Source organism: Drosophila grimshawi, unplaced genomic scaffold (genome assembly GCF_018153295.1).
Source record: "Drosophila grimshawi isolate 15287-2541.00 unplaced genomic scaffold, ASM1815329v1 contig_1369, whole genome shotgun sequence".
Lineage (NCBI taxonomy): Eukaryota > Metazoa > Arthropoda > Insecta > Diptera > Drosophilidae > Drosophila > Drosophila grimshawi.
This window is the reverse complement of record NW_025062891.1, coordinates 5657342-5670282: the sequence shown is the minus strand read 5'-3', so window position 1 is coordinate 5670282 and position 12941 is coordinate 5657342. Positions and strand designations below refer to the sequence as shown.

At 41.5% G+C, this 12941-nt stretch overlaps 5 protein-coding genes across 7 annotated transcripts; 3 read left to right on the top strand and 2 right to left on the bottom strand.

The window, feature by feature from the left end:
* Positions 1-363: 363 nt before the first annotated feature.
* On the bottom strand, positions 364-1718 carry LOC6561087 (MIP18 family protein galla-1). Its single transcript, XM_001987538.2, has 4 exons — positions 1107-1718; positions 922-1034; positions 713-863; positions 364-646 (listed from the first exon to the last, which is right to left on the bottom strand). Exons 1-4 carry the CDS (start codon positions 1312-1314, stop codon positions 549-551), a joined length of 570 nt encoding a protein of 189 aa, XP_001987574.1. The 5' UTR covers positions 1315-1718; the 3' UTR covers positions 364-548.
* Positions 1719-2134: 416 nt separating this feature from the next.
* LOC6560545 (maternal protein exuperantia) lies at positions 2135-5753 on the top strand. 3 transcript variants are annotated; one of them, XM_032734590.2, is made up of 4 exons: positions 2135-2606; positions 2939-3097; positions 3183-3335; positions 3420-4793. In XM_032734590.2, exons 2-4 carry the CDS (start codon positions 2954-2956, stop codon positions 4545-4547), a joined length of 1425 nt encoding a protein of 474 aa, XP_032590481.2. In that variant the 5' UTR covers positions 2135-2606; positions 2939-2953; the 3' UTR covers positions 4548-4793. The 3 variants fall into 3 exon arrangements, with proteins under 3 accessions (XP_032590481.2, XP_032590482.2, XP_001987573.2); XM_032734591.2 differs by having other exon boundaries at positions 2144-2225; positions 3420-5753; XM_001987537.3 differs by lacking the exon at positions 2135-2606 and adding an exon at positions 2665-2850 and having other exon boundaries at positions 3420-4714.
* A 164-nt stretch (positions 5754-5917) lies between these two features.
* On the top strand, positions 5918-11481 carry LOC6560544 (protein fem-1 homolog B). Its single transcript, XM_032734476.2, has 6 exons — positions 5918-6332; positions 8810-9092; positions 9149-9891; positions 9951-10366; positions 10428-10654; positions 10722-11481. The coding sequence occupies exons 1-6, from the start codon at positions 6069-6071 to the stop codon at positions 10883-10885; spliced, it is 2097 nt and encodes a 698-aa protein (XP_032590367.1). The 5' UTR covers positions 5918-6068; the 3' UTR covers positions 10886-11481.
* On the top strand, positions 7282-8103 carry LOC116804995 (protein fem-1 homolog B-like). Its single transcript, XM_032734477.1, has 2 exons — positions 7282-7759; positions 7836-8103. The coding sequence occupies exons 1-2, from the start codon at positions 7740-7742 to the stop codon at positions 8011-8013; spliced, it is 198 nt and encodes a 65-aa protein (XP_032590368.1). The 5' UTR covers positions 7282-7739; the 3' UTR covers positions 8014-8103.
* A 16-nt stretch (positions 11482-11497) lies between the features above and the next one.
* On the bottom strand, positions 11498-12249 carry LOC6560543. Its single transcript, XM_001987535.3, has 2 exons — positions 11765-12249; positions 11498-11712 (listed from the first exon to the last, which is right to left on the bottom strand). Exons 1-2 carry the CDS (start codon positions 12111-12113, stop codon positions 11618-11620), a joined length of 444 nt encoding a protein of 147 aa, XP_001987571.1. The 5' UTR covers positions 12114-12249; the 3' UTR covers positions 11498-11617.
* Positions 12250-12941: the final 692 nt, after the last annotated feature.

The window sequence follows — 12941 nt, the reverse complement described above, 5'->3', positions numbered from 1 at the left end:
AACGACATCATCGAATTCACTGATAACTCATTGTTAGTCACGTTATGGCTGCCATAGTCAAGAAGTGGGTGTCAAAATGGCTGCCAATTCATTCACGAAATTCAACAGAGATAATGGTATGCACACGGTTCGTAAGGCTGCTTAACTGATTAACAACTTTTGGCTTCTTTCCATTGTACTAGTAACACAGATAGTGAAGCTTTACGTGCCGCATTATCAACAGACTATCACAAAATCAAGGCAACTAAAAATTACACTATAAATCTAGCATATGTATGAATAACACAAGTGTATTGATTTAGTATTTGAGTATGATATATTAATTAATATAATTCGCTCAATAAAAAAAAAAAACACTTTTGATGTTCGCCACGTTTACACAATTCTTATTCTTCTTGCCAAGTATTACTTAACAAATTCGACATTTAACAAATCTTAAAACTTTAATACTAACTAGATACATCGTACATCAGAGACTACACGCACTTGGTACACTTACAACTAGGCTGAGTTAAACCATTATATACACTAGAAGGGGCGCAAGACTTTTATTCCTCATCCTTAATGCAATTTTCGACCAGCTCACACAGATTTGGGTTCTCCATAGCGGCTGCAATGCGTTCCTTGTCATTAATTTGTTTATTGACTGGAAGACAGTTGAAATTATATTTTTAAATTGGTATTCATTTATGCATCAGGAGAGTCAACTCACTCTCCTCCTCAGTTTGGTGTGCGCCCTTCTTTATGTAAATGTCCAGCTTGATGTTGTGAGGCAAGCCGCGCTCCACCTTAATCCGTATGCATAGACCAATCAGTGTGGCCAGCGAGCAGTGCGGCACTGTGGGATTGAATTCGATGCGCACCTGAAAGTTTGACCATTTACAATTTATGTGCCGAGTTCAATTAACGTTGCTGTCTTACCACCGAAACATTTGAGCGTGTTGGCGGCATTACAAATATGCCATCCTCATATATGACATTCAAATCCTCCAAAGTGCAGGGCTTCTCCGGATCACGTATGGTGCGCAACAGATCTGTCAGCATTAGCATATAATAAATGTCAATTATATAATTGATTTTAAATAAAATACGCATTACACTCTCACCGTAAATGGTCTCTTGCAGGTCGGTGGCATTGCGATAGCCCAGCTCGTGCAGCAATGCATCCTCCCCGTATGCAATTATACCATTATCCAATGACATTTCGCTTGTTTTCCGCACCAGCTCAGCGGCTGTTGTGTTGCTATTGTTGCTATTGCTGCCTGTCGCGCCGCTGTCCGATTCAGAGAGTTTGCGCTTAATGTAAGACAACATATTTAGCCTTTTGTTGCTGCTCTAATTATTCCCGTACGTATCTGTATGTATGAGTGTGTGTGGGTGTGTGTGTGTGTGTGCTTATGGGTGTTTACTGTTTGGCACGTTTGATTGGGGTGCTCTTATCGCGCCAGTGTTTTTTTTTTATCTTTTACGATTTGTGTCGAACTGTGCTCCTCGTTTGTCTGTGGTGCGTTGGTGTTCTTGCTGTTGTTCTACTTTCTATTTGTATGCTTGTGCAATGCAGCATAATATTCCTGTGGTTTGCTGTATTGTATTGAACTTTGATTTTACGCTTTGATTAAGTATTTTTCAATATTCATTAAATTTACAACGCAGCAGAATGAACGGTTCATTTATAAACAGCTGTTTTTTGTTTTGATATCCGCAGGGCTGCACACGCAGTTTTCATGTTTCATTACTTTCACCAGGTAACTCAATGCGCATGTCTATTATTTCTCTTGTCAGTCTGTGACGTCACAACAAAGTGTCTCTCTCGCGCTTTATGAAAATGTTTAAATAACTAAATTGCTCAAATGGCTGAAAGTTACTTTATTTAACTTTTCATATGTTTAAGATGATTTTACTATGTATGCGGTACAACACAGTTTTATGCAGCCCTGGCAGAGTAAGTCTTTTAGCTCTAATCGCTTTTCGCAACGGTTTTCGTGATCGTATTTTAAGTAAACAGTTGCACTAAAATTCATTCGACATTTCAGAATTTCAAATCACATTCGTTGTGTTATTTATTATTCGCAATACTGTCGTACATTTGTCAACACTGTAGAGCTTATCAGTGTTCGCACTCTTCGCTCGTGCGCTTTGGGCTTAGGAAAGCTGCACATGTAATCGGTGCGCCGGTTTCTTTCGCCTCACGACCAATTATCTTTACAGTGGACTACCAGTTAAGTGTAAGTGGAAGTTGCGGATAGTTCAGTTCAGTTAATCGATTTCAATTTAAACGTTAAGTAACATACAAATGTAAGGAGGACAAAAGCTATCGTCTGGACACAGTCAGTAAGCGTTCACTAAGTAGGCTGCGCATCCCATTGTACTTGGCAAACAAAATTATTTGTAGTAGGCTTTGATTTCAAAATTCCTGCTCATAGCCTGATTCAATTAGGGTTTGGCTCATTTCGTTTTTGTTAGTCTTACGAATTGTTTCTTATTTGTGAACGCTCGTCGCACGGAGGCAAATCTCGTCTTTTTACCCTTTTGAAAAAGAAAGGAAAAAGTTGGTAAAAAGCGAAAAATACCATCGAATCGAAAATCGAACGGAAAGTGTAAAAAAGGTGAGAGAAAATGACTTGCATGTGTTCATTCGTGTGAGTGTATGTGTGCGCGTGTGCAAAAGAAATTTCGTTAAAAAAAATGGCGTTGAGCGAAAACTGTCCTGGAATTATTCCGTTAGCTTAGTGCTTAACCCATAAATTGTTGACCGCCATTCGCAGTTCAGTTGCAATATTCGTTCCTTGCGGGTCACAATTTCTTCTGGAAGATATTCTTAATTTTTTTTTTTTACTGGTATAAATCGAAGTGAGCTTTGTGTTCGTTTTAGTTTTTATTATAAATTCTGATTTAATTATATTATAAATAATAAATATATTATAATATATTTTCTTAGGTCCAAAATAGCAAAATGGTTGCCAATAAAGTGGATTTCGCTGCCGCGGATCAGTCCACGGCTGTGTCGGGCGTGGCCATAAAAGATGAGCTACCCAAAGGTGACTATATCCTGGTTGCCGTTGACATTGACACAACTGGGCGCCGTCTAATTGATGAGGTATGCATTTTCTTTTTGTTTTTTTCTTCCGGTTTAATGAACTCTTGCTGCTAAGTTTAACCTCACTTTTTTTTAATGGGGGCAGATTGTTCAATTGGCTGCTTACACCCCAACCGATCATTTTGAGCAGTACATTATGCCGTATATGAATCTGAACCCCGCTGCTCGCCAGCGTCATCAAGTTCGGGTTATTTCGATCGGATTTTTCCGTATGCTGAAGTCGATGCAGACCTACAAGGTGAGTGCAGCTTACTGTTCAATTCTCAATTACCAATTGCTGAATGCATTTGCTATTTCCATTTTATTTTAATTAATTTCGCAGATAATTAAATCGAAATCGGAAGTTGCTGCGCTCAAGGACTTCCTCGACTGGCTGGATCAGTTGAAATTAAAGAATCCCAATGCAAATGGCATTGTTCTGCTCTATCATGAGGAGCGTAAATTCATTCCATATATGATACTGCAATCGCTGGTTAAATATGGCATGCTCGAGAGATTCAGCAAGACGGTCAAGTCGTTTGTGAACAGCTTCAAGCTGGCCAAGTCCTCGATGGCCGACACGAAGCACCACAGTCTACGCAGCCTCTCGAAGCTCCTCTCCAGAGCCAAGGAAGAGAATGCCCTCAAGCCAGATAGTAATTGCATCAGCAGCAGCAGCAGCAATGGCGCTATAAAGAATCGACTCCAGAGGGATCGAGGTGATTTCGATGGCAGTGCCAGCGTTCGTGCCAAGCTCGCCTTCAATGTGGCGCTGAAGCTGAGCAATTTAATGGATAGCTGCGTGCCCGAATCATCCGATGATTCAGGCAATCTATTTAATGCACTCAAACCATACACCGAGGCCATCAGCTCCGATGTTGATGAGCTGGACACCCAGAATGTCCATTTGGAGCGACAGAACTCGTTCCGTCCGGTCTTCTTGCACTATTTCAAGACAACGCTCTATCATCGCGTGCGCGCTGTCAAGTTTCGCATTGTGCTCGCCGAGAACGGCTTCGATTTGACCACGTTTAGGGATATTTGGACCGATAAGCATAGCGAGGGACTTCATGCCGCACTCCAGGGCATTGACAGCCTGAAGGCGGAGGATAAGTGTGAACTGGTCGGACTGCTCGACAGCTTCTTCGATCCCAACAAGACGACGATCAAGCCGATCGTCAAGCCGGGCACCATTCGTCGGCGCCATAAGCGCAACTCGCTGAAACACAAGTCTGGAGCTGGCGATGAGATCGGCGCCGGTGGCGACAAATCGCAAAGTGTGTCCTCTGTGCCCGACTCAACCACAAAGACACCGCCATCATCCCTTAGGAACGGCAGTAGGCCACAGCGCAAGCGCAACTCGCGTGCCAGCCTTAACAACAACAGCGAGGTGAAGATCACCGAGTCCGATTCGACTGGCATTTCGGTGTCCGGCACCCAACAGCAGATACCCATTGCGGCCACCAACTAGAGGGGGGAGCTGGAAGGTGGCGCAGTCAAGTAAATGAATTTTGCCATTTGATATTTGCTTTTTAAACTTGCATTTTAACCCCAACCGCTTAGTAGAAAAAGTAGTATATATATAATATATATAGCTTAACTTGGCGCTTTCTAGAATGAATTTGTATGAATTTATGTTGCTTACTTTTATTAATTGCAAATCTTTGCTTTGTATTATTTTATTGAATTTTTTATAAAAACAAACATTGAGATCATGCTTGATTATTTGTTATAATTGTATTTTCCATTTCTGCAGCCACAAAAAAGCAAATCAAAAAAATCTTTGGTTTAAAAAAAAGGAAAAGGAAAAAGGCAAAGAAGAGGCAGACAAATATCGAACAACATTTAAAAAACTATTTTCCTTTTAAAGAACGCCACAGATTTGAAACAAATTTTATAGTCAAAATTTCAAGATTTATCGTAAATTTGCAGTATTTTTTTTTTTTGTATGGCACATTTTAGTCAATTGGAAATTCAAGTAATCTCGTGTTAAATGTATACAGGCTATATGAAATTTAATCGATTCGCTAGAAAAAAAAAACTAATTGCAAGAAAATTGTGCAAATCAAGTATGATAAAATAATCGCAATTATGATAAATAATATTTAATGGAGCTACTACTGCTTGAACCACTACTAATGCCGAAGAAACACGTTCACCCAAAACTGCATATTGTATGGGAATTCCGACGCGGAAGAAATCGGCCGTTAAAAAGACTGTAATTAAATATGCCATAAAATATCGTTGCGTTCAGGTATAGTTTTCCAGCAAATCATGTGCAACAACGCTTGGAAAAATATTAACCAAAAAACGCTTCGATTGGAACAACATTGGGTATACCTTGGGAAAATACACAGAAAAGAAGAATATAGGTTACCCAATGTTAAATATATGTAGAATAATCTCGCTTAAAACCATGCAACAATCACAAACCATGTAAATTTGCAGAAGAAAAGAAACTATAGCTTAGCTGAAGTCAAAAAATAACAATTGTAATTCACCCAAATATCTTAAAATAATTACGAATAAGAGAGATGGGGAGAAACTATAGCTGATAGCTGAACACACTCGTACACTCATTACCCCATTTACATAAATAATTCTGTATTTCAAACACAACCACAAAATATTTGTATAAGTTTTTCAAAAATTAAATTAAACACGAAATCGTAACGTATTTTCATTTAAAATGTGGTCACACTGACCAGCAACAACAGGGTGGTGGCAATCTGTGTTAAGCGACAGCTGTTCTGTTAAGGCTCTGCTCAGTGCATGCACCCAGAGCTGTATCTGTTGGATGTTAAGCTGTTAAGCTGTTAATCCACCATAACAGTTTACAGTAACATTTTCGTTGCGGACAAGTGTGCTCGTGTTAAAAATAAAAATAAGAAAAGTGCTCTTTTTTCCTCATCGTGTGATCAACAAATTCGGAAAAATAAGCAGCCAACTTAGCTTTTGCACGCTGCGTCAGTTGGCGCTGCTGCTTGAAAATATGGAAGTGGATCCGGATGAGGAGCGTGCGGCGGACACATCGATCTACGACGATTCCCTCGATTTTGGCTACTTCAACATGGCGCACGGAATGCTCGTCGAGATCGAAGAAGATCTCCGCGCCCGTTTCCCCGGCGAACCCCGTGTCCCCTATTCCCAGTTGAACACCCTCTATTTGGCAGCGCGCAGCAGCCAAATGATGAGATTCGTTGAGGCCCTAAACACGATCAGCTCGACGAAAGTGCAAACGCATTTGGTCAACACGGTAAGTTGTTAAGTTTGTTTGTAATTCGTTTTTTGCGTAATGAACGAAATTAACTCAACTGCGTCATTAATGAAATTTCCACCTATATTTAGGTATTGTTTTGATATGTAAAATCGAATTGTGTTGTTGTTGTTGTAGTTGTTGTTGCTATTGCTGCTTGTGCTTCTTGTCGGCTCTTTGTTTATCGCCTCATCTGGGCGACCAAAATGAGCGCAAACCTCTCTATAATACAGTGAGCACTCGATAAGTGACACAACCAAACATATGAATTGTTATTGTCCAATTGTCATTGTCAACCTATTTGTTATTTACGAGTGATCACTGTACCCACACATAATGACTGCGTATTATTTATATACATATACGGCCAGCTGCAGTAAACTTTGTGAATTTCGCTATTAATTTTGATATGGCGATTTTGATATAGGCAATATTTACTACAATGTTTTCAATGTATTCAAATGACGGTCAAAATATGCCAAGTCATCTCAAATTAGAGATTGCAGACGCAGTCAGCACCATCTTTAACTAATTACTCATTCGCACATATGTGCGAGATCTCTTTCTGGACACGAACTTGGCCCAATGCCAGCATTCAGTTTTTGCAGTTTTGTTCCTGAAATGCGCGTTGTTTAATCATTTGCCTATTTATGAGACGCGTAGAAAAGTGTGGCATGCCACAAAGACAATAAGACTTAGCTGCTAACAAACCATAACCTTGTCGAAGTTGAAATACCCTTGCTAACACATATATTTTCAACTGATTGCATCTGTCTGAATCTTATATTAAATTATTGTTAATTTTAAGACCAAGACGAGAGGAATATTATTATTTTGCACATTTTATTTATTTGGCTTATCACACATTTGAATGAATATTATAGATTATTGCTGGTTGGCATATTAACCGAGATACCCACAGATAATGTATGTTATTATTCTCGGAAATGTCAACGGTTACGTAACATGCATGTTGCATAACAGCCACTGCAATAGAAAAAAAAGTAACAGTTATTTTCCACTGTAATCGATTCCCCACTCAATATTAAATAGCAAATTTCTGAGTATTTGAATGGAATGTGAACGAACAGCTGGCAAAGGTGTAAACAAACTCCCCACCCCCCGCTCTGAGAGAGCAAGCTGCTCTCTCCGACTTTCGCTCTTTCATCAGCTGTGCTGGTTACCCTCGCCTGAGTTGCACACTGTGTCCTTTTTCCATATCAACCCCCAGATGTGCGAGCCATATGCAAACATGGGGTTGGGCGCAGGACTTGTGGTGTGTTCGTTGAGCTCACGAAGTTTTATCGAATTTTTCGGGACTGCCGTGCAGGAATTGAGCCTGCAGCTGCGTCCTTTGCCACACGGCTCCAGTTAATCGTTATTATTATTGCTAGCCAGCCAGGAGCAATGCACGCGGAATTATATCGGTAAAAAGCGTGCATATTCAGTCAACAACTGAATCCTTTCAAAAGTAATCTGGAATCCTTCTCGCATTTTTTGCAGCACACGCAAACGCTGGTACGAGTCCGCCTGGCCAGGAGCGAGCTTCTGGCGCGGCGCTAGCGACTCATTGCCGCTAACCAACTATATAACCTATCCGGCGGTGAGTCTCCGACAATGGTCTGTCTGTCAGTTTCTTGACCCACTTGCTATTTTTGTTGAGCAGCCAGCAGCCATTTAAAGCCAAAACGCAATAGCTGCGTTTAAGGGGTCAGCCCCTGAAAGTGTCTACTGCTTGCCTTGGACTTTGGATACGCCTGGATCTTTTCTTGTACATATGTATACGTATACATAACATATATATATTTATATATATCTAGACAAGACAAAGAGCTTGCAGTTTGTTGTAATATTTACATATGTCGTGCCAAAAGAAATCCAATGCACTACAAACAAAGGGAATCGGCTCTGTGTAAACAGTTTCAGGCAAATTTTCAATGCACGTTTTTCCCAAAAAAAAAAACCAAAAGCAAAAAAAAGAAAAAACAAATTTATGCTGTAAATGCGCTCAACGCACTATTTTCGGCCAGCCTTGACTGTGAAATGATGAAAAAGATGCGCACGCACCTCAAAAGCATACATATAAACAACGAGAAAAACAAAATAAAATACAGTGAACAACCAATATAGTGGCAATCGAGGGGCTGAATACAAACGTAAAAGTTGAACAAATGAAACTATTTCCAATAAGATCTATATAAAATATTTGATATATTTCAAAGTTTAATTATAACAACAAACAATCAATGAAACAATCAACTAATTAATGAATCTGAATACAAAGAATTAATTTAATAATAATCTTCAGCGATTTAGAATCCTTCTTATTATTTTCAACCATTGCAGCCAATGTCAATTTTTTCTGTATAACTATCAGAATAAATACTGCACATAAACATACATATATACATATGTATATAATTAATAAAAAAATGAAAACTATTTCTCAATAATCATTGTCCTCTCTCCTTCCACAGAACTTTGATCAGCCCGATGGCCAATCGCTGACGCCGCTCACCATGGCCGCAATGTCGGGCAATGTGACGTTTGTGAAGACGCTGCTCTCGCACTACGATGTGGATCTGGAAAGGGAGTGCAATGTCATCTTTGATGGCCTTGTCGTGTATGGGGCGACAGCGCTGTGGGTAGCCGCTGGCATGGGTCATCTGCAGATTGTCAAGATGCTGGTGCAGGCAGGCGCTGCGATAAATCACAACACGAAGGCGCAATCATCTCCACTGCGCGCCGCCTGCTATGAAGGTGAGTATTGTATTGTAAATAGCGCAACTGTATTTCAATTTGGATCTCGGTTTCAGGTCGCTTGGACATTGTGGAGTTTCTGATCGAGCATGGCGCTGATGTGAATGCAACCAATTTGTTTAACAATAACACGTTAATGATCGCCGCGTACAAGGGTCATCATCTGGTCGTGAATACGCTGCTGCAGAACGGCTCCCATCCCAATGATCAGGCGCTGTGTGGTGCAACGGCGCTGCACTATGCCGCCGAGAGTGGTCATTTGGAGGTAGTCACGGCCCTGCTTGATCATGACGCAACGTTGCAGAATAATGAGGCGGGTATATCGCCGGCACTGCAGGCTGCCGAACGGTTGCACGAGGATGTCGTCGAGGCATTCATTCAGCGTCCGGGCCTGATGAGCAAGGAGGAACAGATCACCGCACTGGAGCTGCTGGGCGCCACGTATGCCAACGATAAGATCAAATACGATGTGAATCGCGCCTACAGCTATCTGCTGCGTGCCATGGAAATGCGCTACAGCGATGCGAGGCATGTGGTGCGCAAGAAGGTGCAGCAGCCGGTGCCCGCCTACGACAGCTGGTTCGAAACGGAAAATCTGCCCGAGCTGAATGCCATCAAGTTGAACCATCACTCCATACACATGGAATCGCTGGCCATACGGGAGCGTGTACTGGGCAAAAATAATCCAGAGCTGCCGCAGGCCATAGTTTATCGCGGCGCAGTCATGGCGGATCAGGGTCGGTTCGAGCAGTGCCAAGTGCTGTGGAACTATGCCATCGATCTGCGCATGCGCAACAATGTGAGTTAACTGAAGAAACAACTGATTGCCAATAATCCCTGATTAAACTATTTGCACAGGTGTCCGTGGAGCGAGATTTGCTACGTTTTGCTCAGCTCTTTGCGCAAATATTACGCGTCGAGAATCACCGGTTAACGTTGGATCATGTTTTGCCCGTGTTGGAGAAGTGCCAGCAGGAGATAGAGAATAACAAGCTCAAAATGATGAATGATAAGCCAAATACCTGCGCCAGTTTGCTGCAAGATCAGAACAACCAAAACTGCATCACAGCGTTGTATTTAATTAAAATAGTCACTCAGCTGGCGCGTCGCCGAAAGGATCAGGAGATCAATGAGGAGCAGATACAGCAACTGTTCCTCACAGTGCGCAAGTTCATCAAGCACGATACCCGCCTCCAGGATGGCCAAACGTTGTTACATCTAGCCGTCAACGGAGTGACGCCTGTAGATGAGTTCTACACAAACGAAATGTGCAAGTGAGACGGTGTTTTTAAACAGTTTGAAAGGAATCGTCTCTAATTAATTGTGTTTTGTTAGATTTCCCTGCTATGCGACCGCTTTGGTGCTGGTGCACTGTGGCGCTTCTGTTGTTGCTGTGGATGCTGCAAGGAATACACCGCTGCATATACTGGTTACCAAGATCAATAGCACACAGGATCGCCAGGGCGAAATGACGCGCATTTTGCAGCTATTTGTGGAGGCGGGCGCTCACTTGGATGCGGTGAATGCAGCGGGTCAAACGGCAGCTGTAGCCTGCAAGCAGGGTAAGCTCCTATAATTATCATTACATATATGTATTTGTACTTAAAAACTTTTGAACTTTTCTTGTAGCTAACTTGGCCAACGTGCTGCACGGACATCAGAATGCGCACACCAGTTTGAAATGCCTGGCAGCACGCTCGATAGCCACAAACAAGATCAGCTTTAGAGATCTGATACCCAAGCAGCTAGAGGCGTTCATACAGATGCACAGCGTGCAGAAAGTGCTGACATAAATAATATATATAAATATATGTGACCCAGAAAATGGCCAAAAACAATTAATATTAATAATTAGGGCCAATAGAAAAAGAAAGAGAAAAACGGAACTCAACTTAACTTCAAGTCATTAAAACTGTGTATATTTTGAGCCATGGCACATGTCCTGCTGCATATGATTGATTGTAAATGTGTATCGAATTTAGTGACTTAATTTAGCCAAATGCCAACATTTATATATATACAAATATATATATATTTTTACAGTACGCGCACACGAACACATGCACACATGTTATACACTATTTGTATGCTGATTTTGTTTGTTTTTTTATTATATATGTTTTCTCGGTTTACTTTTTACTACACACAGACACACACACACACACACTTTCATCCAATTATTTATTTACAACTTAACACACACACATGCACACACCTTGACTGATTGTTTGTTTGTAATCATATGTAAAATCATTTTGTACATTTTCTATATGTGTATAATTCTAAATGTTACTGCTAATGCGGGCTGCGGCATCTGTGGAATCAATTGAATTGATTTGGTTGCCCGTTGTCCCAACAAATAAATCTCTACATGAAATATGCAATTGAATTTCCAATTTGTTAATATTATTTGAATCTGGATAGTTGTATTTAAATCTGAGAAATCACAGCTGACAAGCAAAACTACATATGTACAAGATGGCAATAATTATGTATATATGGTATCTTAGAACCAGTCGTATAGCTCAGATGTTTATATCGCTAATCTTATGGTTATTGTGCCGCACCTGCGGATAAACCTGCGGCTGACGCATTACCTCCTCATACGATGGAGGAGGTGCTACAAAAAATAGAATTTCAATTAATGGTTAATTGTTGCGCCGAATACTCACCGTTAATGACATAGTCCTCGTCGTGGGTGTAGGCGGGATTGATAACCGCGTCTGTGGGATATGTTCGCTCAATGGTGCGCTCCTCGAGCGTCGATCTATGCGAATAGCGCTGCAGATTATCCGTCTGTCGATGAAAACTGTTCATGTAGTGATCCTCCTGCTCAATATCCTCGTTCTGCAACTGGATCACGTTCACCGAAGGACGACGCTCGCCCCTCTCCGCAATCGCATCCGTGTAATTCTCGCCAAAGCGAAATGGCGCTGACAACGATTTCTTGCATTTGAGAAACAGCACGATCAATATCCAGCCCACTATGAGCACCAAATAGACAAATCCCAGCATGCTCATCTGCAAGCCGTTTTGCGGATTGGCCCACGGGCCACGTCCGGCCCAGCTGAAGCTGGCACTGTTTTCGGACTAGAACTACGCTTCTGTTGTGGCTAACAAATGGGGCAGTTTTTGCTAACACGCACACACGCACACACAGATAAATTGTGGGTCTGTAATGAAAATCGATAAATGCTAGCACGTCCTGCCAGTGGCCAGCGTCGTTCTGGTCGTGCTCATTGTTGTCGGCAAACTGACATAAAACACATTCAGCGCGAGGACACCCTGCCGCCATTGGCAAATGAGGGCGATGGCGTCGCCATATCAGCGATGACCACAACACAAATAGACCGCAACTACAACACGGGCAAGAAGAGGTCACAGTTTAATGGAAATGCTGCACTATTTGAGTAGCGCCAACTTTGATTTCTGGATGAGCTACAGACCATGACTGGCGTGTCTTTAATTCCCACTCAACTCCCCCTATTTTTTATGCTGTCTGTTTTTTCCTTATGCTAATTTATCAGCGTGCTTCGACAAACCCTTTGGGAACACAACTATGAGGTCATTGCATAGTTGATTGTCTAAATTAGCCGAAAGTTGCGTGTGTTGTGACGTCATATAACATGCATACAAAGGGGTCATGTTAATAGACCACTTAAAATTATGTGTCCCTTTAGAAATTATATAAAAATAGCATACCAAATGGACGCGCTGACCTTCTATAAGGCTTCAATTGTCTATACTCTATGTGAGTGGGGGACCGGTTTTTTTGTTTGAGTTTTACGTTGCACTGTAAAAGTTAGACAAGGCCTTAGTATTTGTCTGCCACGCCCACTTGGGAGTGGG